The 20,562-nt window shown below is 53.4% G+C and overlaps 1 protein-coding gene across 2 annotated transcripts in view; it reads right to left on the bottom strand.

The window, feature by feature from the left end:
* Positions 1–913: 913 nt before the first annotated feature.
* ZNF423 (zinc finger protein 423) overlaps positions 914–20,562 on the bottom strand; it is a 288,075-nt gene continuing 268,426 nt past the window's right edge. For both annotated transcript variants that reach the window (XM_027513678.1, XM_027513677.1), the window contains one exon: positions 914–1,610. In XM_027513678.1, the coding sequence (XP_027369479.1) occupies positions 1,581–1,610 (30 nt within the window). In that variant the 3' untranslated portion in view covers positions 914–1,580. The remainder of the gene's footprint in view (positions 1,611–20,562) is intronic.

Raw genomic sequence — 20,562 nt, 5'->3', positions numbered from 1 at the left:
TAACCGATTTTCCTGCCCCTTGTGAAAAGTTAACAAGGAAGGGCTTCCCCATGCAGGTTCCGAAGCCCTGGCTCTGATTGACAAGTTGGCTGAGCACCAGCATGATGGAGGCATGGGAGGACAGGCTTGTGGGAAGCTAAGGCTGCTGCGAGCCCTAGGGTGCCAGCAGGACCAAGAGGAAGTGAGGCAAGCAAGGCACCTAAGGGTGCGAAGTGTCAGGAGACACCCATTGTCCGGGCCCCTGAGAGCAGGCCCCCCTGAGATTTTTGCATCCTAGGTACTTCACTTGTCCCAGTAGAGTCCGGTCCAGCCACTGGTAGCACCTTCCACATCCCACAGACCTCTGTGATTGGAAAACTGCTGCTCCTACTTGGAGCTTGCCTGGAGTCCTGGCTAGGTAAGGATGCACGTAACCAGCTGCATCCAGCATTGAGGAAAGCCAGACCCAACGGGCAGCGATGAATGTGAGCCACCCTACTAACATACTCAGCTTAGCCACTCACTTATCCTTGGGCATCAGTTTCCCCACACATAAATGAGATGACCAGGGCAGTCAAAGGTGTTTCCTGCTCTGACTTCGGTGCCCCCTACTAGCTCATCTGGTCTGTGTGCATTACGTTGCTACGCTTCTTCCTTCTCGAGAGGAGCTGGGTCTAATGTGTGCAGGTTGGGTTCTATCTCTAGGTCGGGAAGATCCCCTGGAGAAGGAAATGGCAACTCACTCCAGTATTCTTGCCTGGGCAGTGGAGCCACGACAGGCAACAGCTCATGGGGTTGCAAAGACTTGGACATGACTTAGTGACTGAGTCCAAGCACACTCCATGAGCATGTGTGATCCACAGGAACGTACCCTGTAGGTGACGACAGCCCCCACACAGCCCTGGGCTGGGGAGGAGAGAACCAGGCAGGCGGATGCTAATCGCATGGATTCCCTTTATTGAACTGTACTAGTTACTGCAGTCAGATTAAGTCACATTTAAAAGCAGACCATCCAGTTGCACTGAAACCGATTATATTCATTACATAGTTTTAATCACTGTCCGGTGAACTGGCAAATCCAATCAAAGCATTAGTCTTTAATTAAAAAAATTAAAAGGAAATATTCAGACAATAGCCAAGCAATCACATCACGATGCACAATTACCTAGAATTGCAATTAAAAAGTAGTTAACAGAAGGGGGGGAAAGAAAAACAAGAAAGAAAAATAAGAAGCGAAGAAAAAAAATCACACTAATCCTTTTTTTTTAAAAAAAAACTATCAATATAATACATGAAGGAACAAAGGACAATCGCTTCCAAAAGCGGGTTTCTCTAACTCTAGAAATGTAGTCTGCGGCGGAAACTCTAAAAGCACACTAGCTGTAGCAGGACAATAAAAAATACTGAGCATGGAATACTTTTAATCTCTGCCATTAATATTCATTTCCAGCTGCTTATAATAGCAGCGCCTCATGGCCAAATCATTAGAGTTTTACATCTGGGTTGCAAATGACACTTTGATTGGATGTAATGTTCAAATGGCCCTCCCCACGGCGTCTCCGGCAAGCCTTCTGCGGAGAGGAGTCCTGTCGAGCGGTCCCTCACTGTGCATGCTGGCTCATCGTGTGGTTCTGCAAAGGCGAAGAAAGGAGACACGCATGAAGGCAGAAGAATGGAGAGCATGCCCGTCCCCTCCCACTCGGTGCATTTAAGCCGAGAGCCACAGAAAAGCATCTCGATTATGACAAAACAAAATGCAAGAACGAAAAAGTGCTCTGGCGACGCAGCAGCCAAGACGCCAAGTTGATTCGGGGCTTGGGGATGGGTTCCTGTTGCTGCCAACCTGGGCTCCCTGTGAATTTTTGTTTTTAGACCATTCAGGTCTTACCACGGGGACTGGCTATCTGGAGGGAGAGGGGAAAGGCTGCGCAGGCAGGGGTTATTGAAAACATCCCTGTTCACCTCTCCATCTCCCTTTTGCTCTAATGATCAGGAGGAAATTATATCCGATCGCCTGCAGGCTTCCCCCAGATCCCCTCCACGGTCCTTCCGGGGAGATGCTCGGAGCCTGGTGGAGGGATACAGCATGTGTGCCATGCAGCTCTTCAGCCAAGAAACGCCAGAGCGGCGCCGATGTGCTCAGACAGTGGGCGGCCGCAGTGCCTATGGCGGAGGCAGGGGCCAGGTCACCCCCCACCCACGCCGGGAGGGCCCGGGGGAGGGAGCCTGCCTGTGCCGTCATATGACAGTGCTCTGGCCAGAAGGACCTTGTGTACAGTTCGAATCTGCCTGGGAATAGAGGGCCTGGGTGGAACCCTCTGGCTAAACGCTTCCGTCTCTCCATGGCCCAAGTCAGCTCTTCCCTCATGCCAGCCAGAGCAGAAAGGCAGTGTAGGTGTTTCCCCAGGAGCCAGTGGCCTGGGGCTGGGGTTGGCGTTTGGCCTCTTAAGAGCCTATCTTTTTATTTCTTTTTCAGTGGTCTGTATTCCAAATCCAGACCAATCTCATCAAAGCCTCAGGTGCTATTCAATCTCATGGCACCTGGAGAAAGGAAGCGGAATCCACCCAGGCCAGAGAAGCCCCGCCGTGGGGAGCAGCACAGGACCCCCGTACAGAAGCAGCTCCCCAAGAATGGACTGCCTCCGCAGACCTGGGCGCCCCTCCAGCGCAGCGACTCCTCCAGGGTTGGGAGCCGCTCCTGCAGTTCTGCCGATGACCACCAGGGGTCAGGCGCGGCTCTGCATCTCTCTCCTGGGCTCCAGGACTGGACTGCGAAGGCGACCACAGGATGCCCGCAGCTTCGCGGGGAGGCCTGGGGCCACCCCCGCTCCCCAGCCCAGGGCCCCTGCGGCAGCCGCTTCCCACGGCGGGCATGGCTGCTGTCTCCTTGGTGATGTCGCCAACCCCTCCGGCAATCGCACGGCCCGGGAGAGGCAGCACCCTGGCCGGGAGAGGCAGCGCCCCGGCCACACACGGCAGATGCTTGCTGACTCCAGCAGCTCGGAGCTACCAAGCCCTGCTGCCTCCTTCCTTGTGCTCCGGGGCACAGGCCACATGGCCGGACTCTGACCAGCACAGGTGCTCTGTGTGGTTGAAGGCACACCTCTTTCAGTCCCCAATGCGGGCTTACAAGGTAGGACATGGTAAAAAGGATACTGAAGCTCAGACAGGCTAAAATACACCCAGCCAGGAAGCAGGAGGGGGTGGCAACGGATCCAAGAGAGCCAGGGGCTTGAGCGAGATGGCAGGGTTCCCACAGCACCTTACCTCCCCATGGGCACCCAGTCTGTGGATCATCCAAACTCCTTTCCAGACACGAGCAACAACTCTGCCATCCTGGCCTGGCACCTCGGTGGGGGTGTCAGGGACCCAGAGGCGCAAGGCAGGTTGTCTGAGGCCACAGATGGGATGCGGCGGTTTCCATGGGAACGCCCACCCTCCAGCCGAGGCACCTCTCCCTGCACTTGTGCAGGGACAGGCAGCCGGTCCTGCAGGGAGCGGAGCCCACCCTACATCAAACCATCCTCCCAGCTCCCGGGCCTTTGCTCACTCAGTTCCCACCCCTTCTCTCCTCCCAACCATGCTCCTCTTGAAGTCCTCTGCTTCCCCTCCCAGGAGCCACTCAAGGCATCTCCAGCCCACCTCCCACACGTGCAAGTGCCTCCCAGGTGCCAGGCTGGCTGCCTCTGCTGAGCGGCAGATGGTGGGGGGGGGGGGGGATGGCATCATCTCCTCTCTCAGTCCCACCGAGTTTGGCCCAGGGCTGCTCACTGTGCTGATCGGACCCCTGGGCCCACCACGTCCAGCAGCGGTGTCACAGGTGCAGCTTCCAGCAAAGAACAATGTGGTGGTTTCACTCTCCCACCCTGCCAACAGCCAGTCAGTTAACAGTGCCCTGTTGCCCGGGCTCCCTGGGTGCGGTCAGGTCCTTCTTGATTTGCACGGGGTTGTGGGGGGAGGGGGGTATTAAGAAGGTAAACATGTATAGCTCTGACTTTGTTCTCAAATTTTGATTCTGAGTCTGATACCAAGTAGACACAGTAAATATTTTTGCATCAGTGGAAGGATAAATAAATGAAGGTGTGTACAGGGAGGATGCATGGTAAGGGGAGAGGACAGTCCAAAGCGGGGGCACAGCACAGAGGAAGGTATGGAGGCTGGAATAAGCCCGACCAGTGCAGGCACCAGTGGGGTGATCCCAGCACAGAGGTCACAGAGGACTGCCGGGAGCCCTGAATGCCCTTGAACGTGGACTCTGTTTCATAAGCAGCAGAAAACCAGATGATGTCTGATCTTCACAGACTCCTCAGGGCTACCCAGCAGCAACAAGGGAAAAGGCGGTGTCCGGGGCTCTCTGGATAATGAAGCAGCCTCTTGCCAAGATGCCAAGAGCAGGGCCTGTGTGACCCACGTGGTCCACAGCAGCTCAGCCAGGTACAGAAATCCTGGAGGGGGGAACCTACGCCTAGGACCGCTGATGAGGACAGTTCAGGAACAAATGCCACTTCTCAGGCGAAAACAACAGCAGCTTTCTCTCTTAAGGAGCAGGAGCTGGTGGCTTTTCGGTTAGACTCAAGGAAGAACTTCCTCAAAGAGGGTCCTGAGACAGTGGGGTGAAACTTCCTTTCCTGAAGTTCTCCAGGAACAAAAAGCCCAGGATGTCCCAGCAGATGGAAATGTTGAAACTCAATGCAGGGACGGGGCCAGGCACCAGAATTCATTCAGCACTGAGCAGTGAAGCGCCTGCTGGAGGCTCTGCCCTGGGACGGGCATAGGGGAGGGAGGGGATGACTCCAGCTCGGCTCAGCCCGCAATCCTGACTGCGGAAGCGGGGATGTGCCAAGAGACACCCAGACTTGGGTGCAGTATGATAGCTCTGATGGAGCCGGGTCAAGGCCGCCCAGTAATTATGGGGGTGGGGGTGCCGAGAAGCCCACGTGCCAGGACAAGCCGGCACCAGCTCCTCCTCAGGAAGGGCGGAGGGGTGGCGGGGACCGTCCCCAGGACTCACCAACCACTAACGCACCTGTGCGCTGAGCAGCTCCGCCGACGGCACAGTTCAATAACCCTAAAAAGCCGGGCTGCTTACCCCCACGGCTTGGAGCTGCGGTCGGTTCCAGGGATGGGGGAGCTTCATCAAGTCTTCTTAGAGTTCCTTGCACCCGGCATGGTTCTCACAAGGGCATTTTGGCTTAATGTCTATTTCTCTGTTTATGCCTGTGCTATATTTAGCCCCTTCCGAGAAGCAAGAAAATCGTTTTTTAAAGATGCTACCGAACCGCAGAAGAACACTTTCCCGGCCTCATAAAGGCCGGGGCGAGGGCGGGGGTGGCAGCCGGCAAGGACGGGGAAGGTGCCGAGAGACAGGGGGGTCTGGCATCCACACGGGCCTCGGTGCCTGCCAGGGAGACGCAGGTGTGGGCCGAGGAGCAGGTGAGAAAAATAAAACGGGAGAACGGGAGGGAGGTGGTGGGTGGCCCTGGTTTGCAGCGGAGATCCATCCGCTCTGTGCGGCTCTGGTGCCGGAGGTTTCTGGAAGGGCCGGCGCCGGCCGCCTCTGCCTGGTGCCCAGAGCTGTCAGCTCCCTGGGATAGAAGCGAGAGAGGGGCCGGTCGGGCCCCGGCTGGGGTCCTGGTGAACCCTGTCTGTGGAAGTCATCCCCAGAGGACTGTGGCCGCGGAGGATCCCTCGGTCACACCCTCACATTCATTTACATAGTTATTCATTCTTTCAACAAACCTTTTTACTTAATACCCTGCTAGGTGAGAGCCGCCTTGTTTGTCACTAGGAAGTCGGCAGTAAAATAACCCGGATCCAGGGCCCAAGACAGGGTATGGTCTGGGTAGTGAGGGAGCATCAGAATCATGGAGTCTGTGGCTGGACCGTCCTCCCAAAAGCGCAGACACACACTGGCACACGCCAGGTGGGGTCCTGTTCTGGCTTCATTGTTCCAGGAGGCATCCCTGGCTCAACAGGGTCCCACAATAGGCATGCGTACGAATCATGTGCACACACACATATGCACATGCAGACACACACACACACACACACACACACACACACACACACACACACACACACACTGGTGTGTCCCTTCCTGGTCAGGATTTCTTCTCCAGGTCGTGGTTCTGTTTTCTGTCCCTTGGTCTGAGACCCTGCTTGGTGTCCCTTTGATGCCCACCCACCGCAGAGTCAAGTAGAAAAGACCAGCGATGCTTAAACATGCTGGGTGCCTGGTGGCATGGAAAACTCTGCCTGCGAGGCAATAAGAGACTGCTCTGCACCCCCTGAGATGCACGGGCGTGGGCTGGAGAGGATTTCTCCGCACTGCTGGTCATTATGGGCTGCCCCTCCTGTGCTCCCGCCACGCTGATGACAAAGCATCTCTAAAGTCCTGGCACCTCGCCTGGTCCTTCGCACGTGCCCCATTCGTGCTAGCCCCTGCTTAGGGGGATGGCAAGGCAGGCGGCGAGCCCTTATGGGCTGAGAGGGGCTGGCTCCTCGGTTTGAATCCTGGTTCTGCCACTTACTAGCCACGTGACCTTGACCTCTGGGGTACTTGGGGTGGAGGGAGCAGCAATAACCAAGCCCACATCCTAAGATGCCCTGAGGCCTCAGGAGATAGTTTAAGTGTAGTTATTGCAGACTGGCTAAGAGGACGTGCTCCATACACCCCACAGACGGTGTTCATGATGCTCTGGGAGTGTCATGAGCTCTGGGAGCAAGGGGCCGTTTGCTCCTGCTGGTACCCCCATGGCACCAAGAGGGCTGGCGAGATCTCAGGACCACTCTGGAGAAGGCAGCACCTTGGACAGTCCTATCCCTGGAGCAGCAGGGTCTGATAAAGGCCCTCTCTTCATGGCCCCCTCCCCGCAGCCCCCTGGCTACAACTTCTGCACCCACAAGCCACTGCTTTCCCTCCCGCCAGGGAACAGTCGGATGTCTGGTGAGGTGGGGAACCTCACAGAGACTTTGTAAGGAAGGGAGGAGGCGTGTCCTCTTCCGGTCATTCACGCACCCCTTCCAACAGTTGTTCACAGAGGCCCTGGACACACAGAGTTGGGGGAGCCCCAGCCTCTTCCTTGAGGAGCTCACAGCTCCACAGTGTGGCAGGGGCCTGAACTCAAAGAGCCTCACTCCCAAAGTGCACAGCAGAAGTCCCAGGGCTTAGCCTCACATCCCCATGGCAGATGTAAGGGTGCAGGGACACAGCCCCGCACCCGAGAACATCCCACCTGCCCACTCACCCAGCCCCACCTGCAGATCACAGCTGGCCTCACCTTGACCACATCACTTGCCTCTGGTTGGGGAAGAGGCTGTGATCCGTCCCCTTTCTCCCCACCGCTGGGCCAGTCCCTGGTGGCTTCCGACCCAGTAGCTCTCACAAGGCTGGCTTTACAAAGAGCAGACTTCAGGAGCGGGGATCAAGTCCAAGAACCTGCCTTAGCCACGGGAAGATTTGTTTCCAGGAAAAAGGTAGATCCTTCGGGCTAATGCTGCAGGCCTGTTCAGGCTAAGAGAGGTTCTGGTATTGGTTCATTTAGCAAACATGGAGCCTGGCCATGTGCAGTGGACAGAGACAGAGGAGAGACAGAGTGAGATGTATTCTGGCTTTCTACCAGCTCATGGCTGAAGGATGGAGAGCTGATTTCTGATTGGGAGGAGTTTAACGAGAAAGCTGGCCTCCAAGCTGCCCTTTTGAGGATTGCTTAGGTTAGGATTTGCATTAGTGCGAGCGCGTGTGTGTGCGTGTGTGTGTGTGTGTGTGTGGGCACGTGCTCACTTTCCAGGGAGATGGGACCACTCAGACAAAGGCTGATGGTGTGAAGGATCCTGACAACAATCACAGCTAAGCCTCACGGCAACCCCGGGAACTAAGTACTCTCTATCCCTATTTCACAGATGAGAAAACTGAGGCACAGCATGGAGGTCCCACAGTTGGTAATGGCGGTGCGGGGGCTGCACCCGTGCAGTCTGTATACAGAGCCCACTCTTCAGCAGAGCCCTCGTCTGTCTGCAAAATGTGAAAAGTGCAGCATATGTTGGGGGAACAATGAATAATTCAGCTTGGCAGAAGCACAGGGCATGTGCCATGGAGACAAGCCTGGAAAGGAAGGCGGGGGCCTTATTGATGAGGTTCCTTGATGCCAGACGAGGCAGCTTGCCCTTAAATCTGGGCCATGGGGAGCCATCGAAGGTATTTGAGCTGTGGAGTTACACGAGAGTCAAGGAACAGGGAGCTGCACACACCTCCAGCCAGAAGGGTCCTCCGGTAGGACCTTCGTGCTCTCATCTCCCTCGGCCCTTCCCGTAACACCCCCTCCCGGCCCCTGGTACCCGCACGTATCTTTCCCTTCGGGGAGGGTTCAGGCGCAGGCAGCCCGCCTCCCTCTCCGCTGCGCATCACCTGGGCAGCCCCTCTCTGCTAGTGAGCACTTATTTTTAGAAGCGTTTGACAATCGTCCAAGGGTCTAAGACGAACAGATGGCCTGTCTTAAAGGCTCGTATGTTCGCTAGTTTGCACTTCTGACAAACGGTAAGCGCACTCGAGAGCACGCCATAAACAGAGCTGAATGAATACTCAGAACACAATTTAGCTAATGCACGTCATGAAAATTAGGAGTGAGTGATGGCCGAGGTTCCCTCTAAATGCCTGCCCGGTGACGCAGTCGCTCTCCTGGGGGCCCCAGCTCTGACGTGTCTGCGCCCCACTTCCCCCGCTCCCGGCCCACCTTTCTGGCTGACAGCTGCCCGTCTGCACAGAGGGCGTGGAGAGGTTCGCTGGTGTGGAAGGGACACCATTCAGCATCAGGAGGGTCCAGAGTGAAGCTGGTGACCCGCCAGTCTAAGACAAAGCCCGAGATGTCCTACAAGGCCCAGGCAGCCCCTCTGTGCGTGGGGACGTGTGTGGGGCTTCCCTGGCCCTGCCTCCCAGACAGCCAGACGGGCTGTCGTCTGCCACTCCGGAACAGCGGGAAGTGAGCGTCGCACCCGTTTATCTGGGGAAGTCTGTCTCTCATGTGACTGCCTCAATTCATCCAGATCTCCTGGCATGGAGGGGGATTCCAGCTTCCGGGGAACAGTGGGGTTAGCTTTCCGGGGAGGGGAGTCTGCCACTTTCTGGCAGAACCCCGAACAGGAGCAGTTTTGCGGACCTCAAGTCACCTGGGGGCATGTGAGAAAGAGCCTTTGACCTTTGCTGCTGCTCATATCCCCAAAGGAGCTGAACGTCTACTTTCTTTCATCCTCTCCACTGCTCTAAGGACCTCAGGTGGGCAAGAGAGCACCCCCTCTAAACCTTTCTCTCCAGCACCCAGGACCCAAGAGCCCGAAGCAGGGAGCGTGACCAACAACCAGTCCCAGGAGCGGGAAAAATATCTTCGAGTGAAAATGTGGGAGAAAATGTTGTTGTGAAAAAGAAGAAGAAGAAGAAGAAAAAAAAAGCCCAATGAACTCCCAAGGGGTCAGGTTCTATACGGCTGTGCTTTGGAAATAAAACCCACTGGAGAATAGATTATTAGCAGGGAACTGAAGCCTTCTATTAGGAACTCAGCCCGTAAACAGGCTCCCATTCAGAGTCACCCAACAAAACAAGGGAGCTAATAATACCTGCCCAGAGGGCCCGCAGGCTCCGGGGAGCTGCACTTCAGCATGCAAATGGGCCCAGCTGGTCTGTTTGTGAGCACAGAATCACAGGCAAGCCACTAGACTTTTACCAAGCAGCTGTGCAAGGGAAAACGAGGGTTTATGGCCGTGTCATGGGCAGAGGAAGGTGAAATCTCTCCAGGGCTGTTTACCAATCCGCCTCTCCTCGGCGACAAGCCTGACCCCCCGAGTCCGGAGTTAATGTGGCTGCCACTCTTGCTGCTTCTCGAAAGGGAGGTGGGGTCCCTCGGGGGCCGGGTACTCAGCACACTCTGGGACCAAGGGCTGAGAACCGAGGGTTTCGGCCATAACACGCCGGGTGGCCACGATTTCCCTGCGTGTGGACTCGGGCCCCTCCCAGGTGGGGACACTACGCTGGCCTGACCCTGGTCACCGGGAAGTCCACGCTAAACACAGCCAAGCGCCTGCTTGGAACGAGCTCCTGGGGTTCATCTCAAATACGAATGAGGCACAGCCCCCTGCCCGCAGAGAGTCTGAGTCGGGTGTCTGAACGATAGGATTGCGCCCGGCTGGAGCAAGGCGGGAATCGGGTCACGCAGGCCACCAGAGTGTGAGGAGAGGCGTAAGCAGCAGCGCTGACGCTCCGTTAAAAATGGCACGGGGGGGCTTCCCTGGTGGCCCAGCGGTTAAGAATCCGCCTTGCAGTGCCGGGGTTGAGGGTTCGATCTCTGGTGGGGGAAGTAAGATCCCACATGCCTTGGGGAAACTAAGCCCACGCCTCGCAACTACTGAGCCTGTGCACCCAAACTGGAGAGCCCGCCTGACACAACGAGGAGCCCCGTGCAGCAACTAAGAACCAAGGCAGCCAGATAAAGAAAAGAAAACATATATATATAAAAAAAAAAGGTGTGTGAAGAGTGGGCTCCCAAGACCACGAGAGGGAAGGGTGTTCTCGTCCTCCCCGAGAGCACGTCTGCTGGTCTTAGTGATGGTCAAAGAAGACCACACACCACGCACACGGAACACCCTATTAGTGGGCTCCAAGCTCACAGTTAGATCTTCCCTGTAGCTCAGAAGGTAAAGAATCTGCCTACAATGCAGGAGACCTGGGTTTGATCCCTGGGTCAGGAAGATCCTTTGGAGAAGGGAATGGCAATCCAGTATGCTTGCCTGCAGAATCCCATGGACAGAGGAGCCTGGCGGGCTACAGTTTGTGGGGTCGCAAAGAGTCGGACAGGACTGAGCGACTAACACTGCTACTGCTAAACTCACAGTAAGAGTTAATAAACTGAAACACAGAGGCTGATGTTGGGGAGACATGGCTGTGTGGGTAGGGCTCCCTGACCATGCACAGCCACGCCCGGACTGGACCGCAGCCTGCTGCTCAGGGTGCTGTGAGGTCCACCAGCAAGCCGGCCAGGTGCAAAGCTGTAAGGCACGGCGAGCACTGTGCCCTCCCAGCAACCCCAGCCTCACCAGAAAGAGCCAGCCCTCGTGGGCTCCGGGCAATTGCGGTCCTGTGGGAATGCAGGCCCAGTGTGGCCAGCATGTCTGGTTCTGCGGGAAAAACCGAAAAATGGGAGATTTTTTAAAAATATATACAAAACATCTCAATGTGTAAAGCATGATCACCCAATGAAAACATGTCTGCAGGTCACATCTGGCCCCCAGGGCTGCCAGCTTGAGGCTGCTGGTATTCTGAGAGGCCCTCCAGACACCTGAGGTGTCTCCCGGTACACGGAGTGGCTGATGCCCAGGGCAGTGGGGAGGGCAGGCAGTGCTATTAGGTGGCACGTGGCCCATCATTAGGATGGAGGACAGAAGAGGAAGCTCTGCTGAGGCCGGCACAGTCCCCCAGGTCCTGGGACCGCTGCTACATGGGTGCCTTCCAGGGGCGCAGCCTGAGGGTTTCCAAGTATGCCAGGTGGGAGCAAGTCTGGGAAACCCGCCTTCCCTAGGGTCACATTTTGAAGTGCTAAAATGTCCATCTTTCCAGGCAGCCCCTCCCTCAAGCACTCTGAGAGAACAGCACCAGTTTGCCATGGCGTTCAAGAGTCTTGACGATAATCCCCCTCGTACCTCCCTTTCTTCTAAAGAAGTTGAGAATCATCCCAGCCATCACCCACTGTGCCTCATGGGGAAGGAGAGGGCCAGGCATCATGGGGGGACTGCCCTTGGGGGCACTTATGAGCTCAGTATGGTATGATGGGCTCCTCTGCCCACCCCCAAACACACACACTCATGGATGCCCTGCAGTCACACATCCAGGGAGAGGGGAAGTGGGAGATCTCTGCACGATCCCCCACTGGGTTCCAAACACACACACACAGGTACCCCCAAATGAAATGCACACAGATACACACGTGTGTGCATGCATGCTGTCACTTCAGTCGTGTCTGACTCTTTGTGACCCTGTGGACTATAGCCCACCAGGCTCCTCTGTCCATGGGATTTTCCAGGCAAGAATACTGGAGTGGGTTTCCATGTCCTCCTCCAGGGGATCTTCCCGATCCAGGGATCAAGCCCACATCTCCTGTATCTCCTACACTGCAGGCAGAGTCTTTACCGCTGAGCCATCAGGGAAGCCCACAGATACACACACACTCATGGACAGCCACACACATACAGTCTCACAGGTACACCACAGTCACACACATTCATGAACACCATCCAATCCCAGTGTGCTGGTGTGAACACATACATACACACACACACACACACACACAGAGACATTACACTGACAACATGCTGAAAATGGTTCAGGGTCGGTTATTGTTATTTTGGTTTTTTGTCTCCTCACATAGGTGGCTCAGATGGTAAAGAATCTGCCTGCAATGCAGGAGACTCGGCTTCAATCCCTGGGTTGGGAAGATCCCCTGGAGAAGGGAATGGCAACCCACTGCAGTATTCTTGCCTGGAGAATCCCATGGACAGAGGGGTCGCAGAGTCGGCCGTGGCCGAAGCGATTAACACATAGCGCAGCTGACCCGCCCTGACTCACACCACTTCGGGGACACACCTGTCAGCCCCCACTTGCCAGTGGCCCTGGTTTCCACTCTGGCTCCCTCTTCATGGCAGTGGGATGCTGGGAGAATAAAGAGCTGTGAGAGGCACGTCCCAAATTCTCTCTTCCGGGGAGCAGGGAGGCGAGATCTCTGCTTAACTCCCAGTGGGTTCCAACCACACCCAGAAGAAATCCAGGCCCTGGACCCCAGGCCTGACAGTCCTACAAGGTCTGGCGCCTGCTGGCCCTGAAGCCTCAACTGCCTTCTCCCAGCTCCCCAAGCAGGCCACGCTCTTTCCCTGCTCAGCCCTCCTGGCAGCCACTCCACGGCCCCGAGGCTCCCTCCTGTCTCCCTAAGCTCCTCTGCCTCTGACTTCTGCGCCCTGGGAAAGCCCTTCCTGCCCACGTGATGAGAGACCCCTGTTTTGGTTCAGCTCTGCACCTGCACAGGTATCCCTCTAGCACTTTCCTCAACCTGCCATGACCAGGCTGCTTCCCTGGCCCTCCCTAGGCTGTGGGCTGCAGGCAGGGACCTTGTCTCTCCCTTCTCTGCTGGGCGGTGTCAGCTCCAAGCCTGTGTTTGCTAAAAATGCAGTAAGAACAGCCAGTGAGAGACGGTAGTGAGGCGAAGCCTCCACTGACAGGGTCAGGGAGAGGAGAAGACGCAAGGCTGCTCCTCTTTCCCGTGTCCCCAGCCCCGCCCAGGGCATGTTATACTTTTCCCTTAGAAGTTGGGGGATCCTTTGAAGACACTGCGCTAAGTGCAACGAGCTGGTCACAGAAGGACAAAGACGGCATGACTCACTTCTATGAGGTTCCGAGAGACAGGAAGGAGGATGGTGGTTTCCAGGGGCTGCAGGAGGACGGAGGGGAGTCACTCACTCACGGGGACACGGTTTCCGTTTGGGGAGATGGAAAAGATCTGTGGATGGTGGTGATAGTTCACAGCCACGTGAAGGTACTTACCGCCACTGAACTGTCTACCTAAAAACGGGTAAGGACTTTCCTGGTAGTCTGGCGGTAAAGAATCTGCCTGCCGAAGGAGGGGACACAGGTTCGAAACCTGGTCAGGGAAGACCCACATGCCACGGAGCCACTAAGCCCGTGCACCAACTGTGAAGCCTGTGCTTTAGAGCCCATGCTCCAGAACAAGAGAGGCCACCGCCATCAGAAGCCCGTGAACAACAGCAAAGAGCAGTCCCCGTTCACCCACAGCAATGAAGACCCCGCACAGCTGGGAAAAAAAAGTGGTTAAAATGATAAGTTTTATGTAAGTGTATTTTATGTTGTGTGTTAGTCGCTCAGTTGTGTCCAACTCTTTGCAACCCCATGGACTGTGGCCCACCAGGCTCCTCTGTCCATGGGATTCTCCAAGGAAAAATACTGGAGTGGGTTGCCATCTCCTTCTCCAGGGGATCTTCCCAACCCAGGGATTGAACCCATGTCCCCTGCATTGGCAGGCAGGTTCTTTACCACTAGCGCCACCTGGGAAGCCCCGAGTGTATTTTACCACAATCTTTTCAGAAAATGAGTGGGATCTTATTTTGTAAACAGGCAGATTGGAAGGGTGAGATTTTGCATTCTACAGCTAAGATGCCAGGGCTGATCCTGAGCTGTAACCCTCACCTATTTGGTTCTAGGTTGGAGGCTGGAACTTGCATGGACTGTAGCAGTGGGATGCAGCCTGTAGAGGCCTCAGCTGGAGCTGCAGCATCTAGGGGACACATCACTGGCCAACATAGCTGCAAGACCAAGGCCTTTTCCACCCCCATGGTGCACAGGGGTTCGTCTGCAGTGCCCTATGGCTACCACCAGTGGCCTGGCTCCAGGGGCCAGATCGCAGGACAGAGTACCTTGTGAGACCTGTAGACCTTCATGCCCTGAGCCACACTGCAGACAGGCTTCCCCTGCAGTCACCGCCAAGTCCAAAGGACTGGGGCACTGACAATTTTCAAACCCTGCTGGATGGACGTGTTCCTCTGCTCCTTTAGTGAGGGAGATGGGAAGCTGAGAATGGGGTACGCCTATGGCATACTTTGCCATGTTGGGGGAAAAAGAGTGGGGGAGAATTTTTCCTTGTAATTTTTTTCTGAAATCAATTTGATGAGCAAACTCAGCTCCATAGATAGTCATCATATTTTACAAGCCCAAAAATCAGGACAAATAGCCAACAGTTGGGACAAAATACTTGAAATCAGGACTGTTCTGGAAAATCTAGGTCACACGGTCACTAATTATACAGAACATGTATGTTCAGGTCCCTTAACTAACCCAATGTTTTCAGGTCTTATAAATGGTATTTTAAAACTTTGATCATATCCATTTCGTCTTTCTTCCAAACTTTGGCTAATAGGAAAACTTTCCTGCATCCTCAAAATTTCTAGAAGATTAACCCCTGCAGAGGAAAAGCTATCCTGGCAGATTATTCTGAGGGTGGTCCTCCTTGGAAAGCATGGCTTATCATCCCCCGCAAATGGTTTCCAGAGCCACATGGCCCAGCCTCTCGCCTACAGACCCCCAGGCTGTAGGGCCAGAAGTTCTGAAGATGGACCTAATTTGCTGTGATGAATTGTGTGCATGCACCAGCGATCAAAACTGCAGCTGAGACCGATTATATTTAATGATCTCAAAGGTTCTTATGAAAACACTTGGGGGTATATCCTCGTCCATTTGGAGAGGATGTCCAGTCTGGCACAAAGCAGAGGGGTAAGGGTGACCTTTACTGACCTAGAAAGGCAGGGCTCCTTGGGATCTGGGCCTGCTGACGAGGTGGATGAACACTGTGGCCCAGCTTGCAAGGCCTCGTCTGCCCTTGTATACACTCAGCTTCCAACCGAACTGTGGGCATATCATCACTGCCCACACACAAATTGGCTCTGCTCTTGATCTTGTAGGTCAGCCTTTTGCCTTCCCTTCCACCACCAGAACTTGCTGATTTCCACGAGGCAAACCAAGGACCGTCTGGATCCCCAGTCTGTCCTGTTCCTCTCAACTCATCAGAGGGGTGTGTGTGCGTGTGTGCATGTGTGTGTGTGTCGGGGGGGAACACGCCCAGCTCTAGGGTGAGAGGAGGGATGGAGCGCAGTTAAGCATGGAATTAAGAGCATACGAGAAAGGTGTCATGCTGCTGCTGCTGCTGCTGCTAAGTCACTTCAGTCGTGTCCAACTCTGTGCGACCCCATAGACGGCAGCCCACCAGGCTCTGCCATACCTGGGATTCTCTAGGCAAGAATACTGGAGTGGGTTGCCATTTCCTTCTCCAATGCATGAGAGTGAAAAGTGAAAGTGAAGTTGCTCAGTCGTGTATGACTCTTTGAGACCCCATGGACTGCAGCCTAACAGGCTCCTCCATCCATTGGATTTTCCAGGCAAGAGTACTGGAGTGGGTTGCCATTGCCTTCTCCGAAACGTGTCATGAAAGCTGTGTAATTCCTAGCACTTAGCACTCAGTACTGATGGCTGGCCGGCCGGATGTGCAGCTAGATGGAAGGAGAAATGGATGGTGCATGAGTGGGTGAATGATAAATGCATGGATATATGGATGGATGAATGGACAAATGTGCAGATGAGTGGATGGGAGGAGAAAGAGGAGGGCAGAGACAAATAAGCGGGAAGGAGGGAGAAGGATTGGAGTTCAAACTCTGCTTTAGCCACCTAAGATATGGATATGACGCAAGGCAAGTCACTTCACTTAAGCACCTATTTACTCATGTGAAAAATGGGACAAACAGCATCTACCTCATAGCCTTGTTATGAGTTTCAAATTAGGTAATATATAGAAAAGTGCTTACAATATGTGAAATGGTACACAGATGTCTAATATTATCACAGTTACTACTAATCACAAGGGTTTGCCATCACTGTCAACATCAAAGCATGGACGAGCCCACGTTTTTGAGCTGGCAGCTTCAGAAAGGATGGGGAAACTGAGATGGGCCATAGAGGTGCAGCTACTGACCTGTGTGTCCACATCTGGATTTAGGAGGGGGCCAGTCACTGAGCTGCAGAGCAGGGAGCCCCACTTGCCTCCCTGTTCAAACACCCAAAGGCAGGTGGGTGGAAGACATCCCCTCTCCCACCTCAGGCCCACTTCTCCCAGCTTTATTGCCCTTTCCCAGCCTCAGTTTTCAGGTCTGCAAAATGGTGAGAGTGAAGAATGCTTCAAGTGGTTCCCAGCTGTTGAGGCGCCAATGAGATATTTGCAAACTGTGAAGTGCTGCTCCAGGGCCCCAAACTCAGAGCCCGGGTGGGTAATGAACCAGGTGAGGCTGACCACGTGGGGGGTGGTATTGAACCAGAACTCACATTCCCGTGTCTAAAGAGGGCAGCTGATTGTTGCCATGCAGGACTGTGGTCCAGGGGCTGTCAGTTCTCATTTGCAGAAAAATCAAGAAATCTAGCAATTTAGTGTGGCAGTAAAGAGACAGAATCTGGGGCCGGTGGCCTCGGTCCAGCACTGACGAGCTCTGTGGCCTCGGAGTTAGTTAACTTCTCGGCGCCTCAGCTCAGTTATCTTAATAATAGAGGCATTGTGAGGATTCAATGTCTCAATGTATAGAAGTGCTAAGAACACTGACTGGCATGTAATAAGGACTATATTAATGTTAACCACTGTAATTATAGGAAATCTGAATTTTGAAACATAGACAACCCTTTCAGTTCAGTTCAGTCAGTCAGTCATGTCTGACTCTTTGTGACCCCATGGACTGCAGCACCCCAGGCTTCCCTGTCCATCACCAGCTCCTGGAGTTTACTCAAACTCATGTCCATTGAGTTGGTGATGCCATCCAACCATCTCATCCTCTGTCATTCCCTTCTCCTCCTCTTTCAATCTTTCCCAGCATCTGGGTCTTTTCCAGTGAGTCAGTTCTTTGCATCAGGTGGCCAAAGGATTGGCGTTTCAGTGTCAGCATCAGTCCTTCCAATGAATATTCAGGACTGATTTCCTTTAGGATGGACTGTTTTGATCCCCTTACAGTCCAAGGGACTCTCAAGAGTCTTCTCCAACACCACACTTCAAAAGCATCAATTCTTTGGTGCTCAGCTTTCGTTACAGTCCAACTCGCACATCCATACATGACCACTGGAAAAACCGTAGCTTTGACTAGACAGACCTTTGTTGGCAAAGTAATGTCTCTGCTTTTTAATATGCTGCCTAGGCTGGTCATAGCTTTTCTTCCAAGGAGCAAGTGTCTTTTAATTTCATGGTGGCAGTCACCATCTGCAGTGATTTTGGAACCCAAAAAATAAAGTCTGTCACTGTTTCCATTGTTTCCCCATCTATTTCCCATGAAGTGATGGGACTAGATGCCATGATCTTCGTTTTCTGAATGTTGAGTTTTAAGCCAACTTTTTCACTCTCCTCTTTCACTTTCATCAAGAGGCTCTTTAGTTCCTCTTCACTTTCTGTCATAAGGGTGGTGTCATCTGCATATCTGAGGTTATTGATATTTGTCCCAGAAATCTTGATTCCAGCTTGTGCTTCATCCAGCCTGGCATTTAGCATGATGTACTCTGCATGTAAGTCAAATAGGCAGGGTGACAATATACAGCCTTGACATACTCCTTTTCCTATTTGGAACCAATCTGCTGTTCCATGTTCAGTTCTAACTGTTGCCTCTTGACCTGCATACAGATTTCTCAGGAGGCAGGTAAAGTGGTCTGGTATTCCCATCTCTTGAAGAATTTTCCACAGTTTGTTGTGATCCACATAGTCAAAGGCTTTGGTATAGTCAATAAAGCAGAAGTAGATCTTTTTCTGGAACTCTCTTGCTTTTTCAATAATCCAGTGGATGTTGGCAATTTGATCTCTGGTTTCTCTACCTTTTCTAAATCCTGTTTGCACATCTAGAAGTTCACAGTTCATGTACTGTTGAAGCCTGACTTGGAGAATTTTGAGCATTACTTTGCTAGCATGTGAGATGAATGCAATTGTGCACTAGTTTGAGCATTCTTTGGCATTGCCTTTCTTTGGGATTGGAATGAAAACTGACCTTTTCCAGTCCTATGGCCACTGCTGAGTTTTCCAAATTTGCTAGCATATTGAGTGCAGCACTTTAACAGCATCATCTTTTAGGTCAACTGGAATTTTATCACCTCCACTAGTTTTGTTCGTGGTGATGCTTTCTAAGGCTCACTTGACTTCACATTCCAGGATCTCTGGCTCTAGGTGAGTGATCACACCGTCTGGTTATCTGGGTCATAAAGATCTTTTTTGTATAGTTCTATGTATTCTTGCCACCTCTTCTTAATATCCTCTGCTTCTGTTAGGTCCATACCATTTCTGTCCTTTACTGTGCCCTTTAAAGTCTCCAAAATCCCAGGGCCATGGGCTATGAGTTTTCACCCTCCACTCTGTAAAAATGTTCAACGTTACCATGATAATGACATTTCCTTTTATGTGAGGGGAGGCTGGATGGGACCCCTCTCCATCATTCTGATGAGAATGAAGGGGCTGGTATGCTCCCATTGGGAACCCCAGTCCCTCTCTCAGACAATTTCAGCATCTTGGTTCCTCCTTACCCTCTGCCATGCTTCCTACCAAAGGCATATTTTATCTATTCTAAAACCCCAGAGAGTATAAGATGCTCCCATATTTGATATATCACAACAAGCAAACAAAAAAAAGACCAGTTACACTATGACACCCGAGTGAGGTATTCCAATGTAAGAGATGTTATAATGAGAAAAGCTGTGCATCTTAAAATGTGTCAGTGGAATGTGGTAACAATGACCATATGTTGAGTGCCTGCTATGTGCCAAAACTGGGCTGCCTGGTCTTCATACATTATCTTCACATGTCTCCATTGTCCCCATTCTACCAGGGCTCAGAAAGGCCAAGTAGGGATTTCCCTGATGGTCCAGTGGTTAGAACTCCACACTTTGACTGCCAAGGGCCCGGGCTCAATCTCCAGTTGGGAAATTAAGATCCTGCAAGCCACGCATCACAACAAAAAAAACAAAACAAAAAATGAACACAACCGAAAGGCAAAGCAGCTTGCTAAGTGATGCAGCTGGCTGAGCCCACATGGCTTGGTCCTAAGGCTGCCTCCTCCCGGCTCACTGTCCCCTGCCCGCCCCGCTCTGGCCCTGATGCCGCTGAGCAGGAAAACGGAACTGGACCCGCACCAGCTCTGGCCCCTACATATCACAGCACACAAGAGAATCCCCTGGCGCCCCTGGACGAGCCCCAGGCGGTCCATGCTTGATTCTGCCTAAACTCCAGAAGCAGAGCTAGTGGGGCCACATTCATTATTGACACAGCAAAATTAATTTCTGCTGTCTCCTCCCTTTCCCCCCACGCCCGGCCCCCGCCCTTCACCTCTCCTGTGAGCGCTGACGCGCGGCTGCTGACTGGTGCTCCTGAAATGCCAACTTGCATTTCTCATCATTAATTTCTTTCTAAATGTCATTAGTAATTGTTCCTGCTCGACCAAAGAGCGCAATCCAGGCTTCCGCCGAGAGCACCAGTTCTCATCTTTCCGCTGGAGGGGGCTGAACAACTCCCCCACCGCCGTCAGACACCCAGACCCTGGCATCCTGGCAGGGGGCAGCCAGCCCACTCCCAACAGGTAGAGTGGACAAACCGAGGTATTGAGACAAAGCAGGCCTCATTTTTAACAAGTGTGGGGCTTTGCAATGGCAGAGAGCCTCCCACAGTATTCGGGCAGCAGTTCAACACTCAGGCGCCACAGCCAGACTGCCTGGGTTCAAATCCCACTACTGCTGACTGTGCCTCAGTCTTCCCCTCTGCAAAATGGGGGCAGCAGCATTGGCCTCAAAGGATCATCCTAAGGATAAAACAGGATGATCAGTGCAAAGGGCTCCCCGCAGTGCCTGGGGTTGTTGCTGTTTCTATTTTTCTCCACTCCTCCCCGCCCCTCGGGTTCTGCTCTGCCACCTAGTAGCTCTGTGACACAGTATGAAGCCTCCCATCTGCAAAGTGGGGCAGTGACTTCACGGTCCAGGAGAGG

The sequence above is a fragment of the Bos indicus x Bos taurus genome, chromosome 18 (assembly GCF_003369695.1).
Source record: "Bos indicus x Bos taurus breed Angus x Brahman F1 hybrid chromosome 18, Bos_hybrid_MaternalHap_v2.0, whole genome shotgun sequence".
NCBI classification, from domain to species: domain Eukaryota; kingdom Metazoa; phylum Chordata; class Mammalia; order Artiodactyla; family Bovidae; genus Bos; species Bos indicus x Bos taurus.
This window is presented reverse-complemented; position numbering and strand designations above follow the sequence as displayed.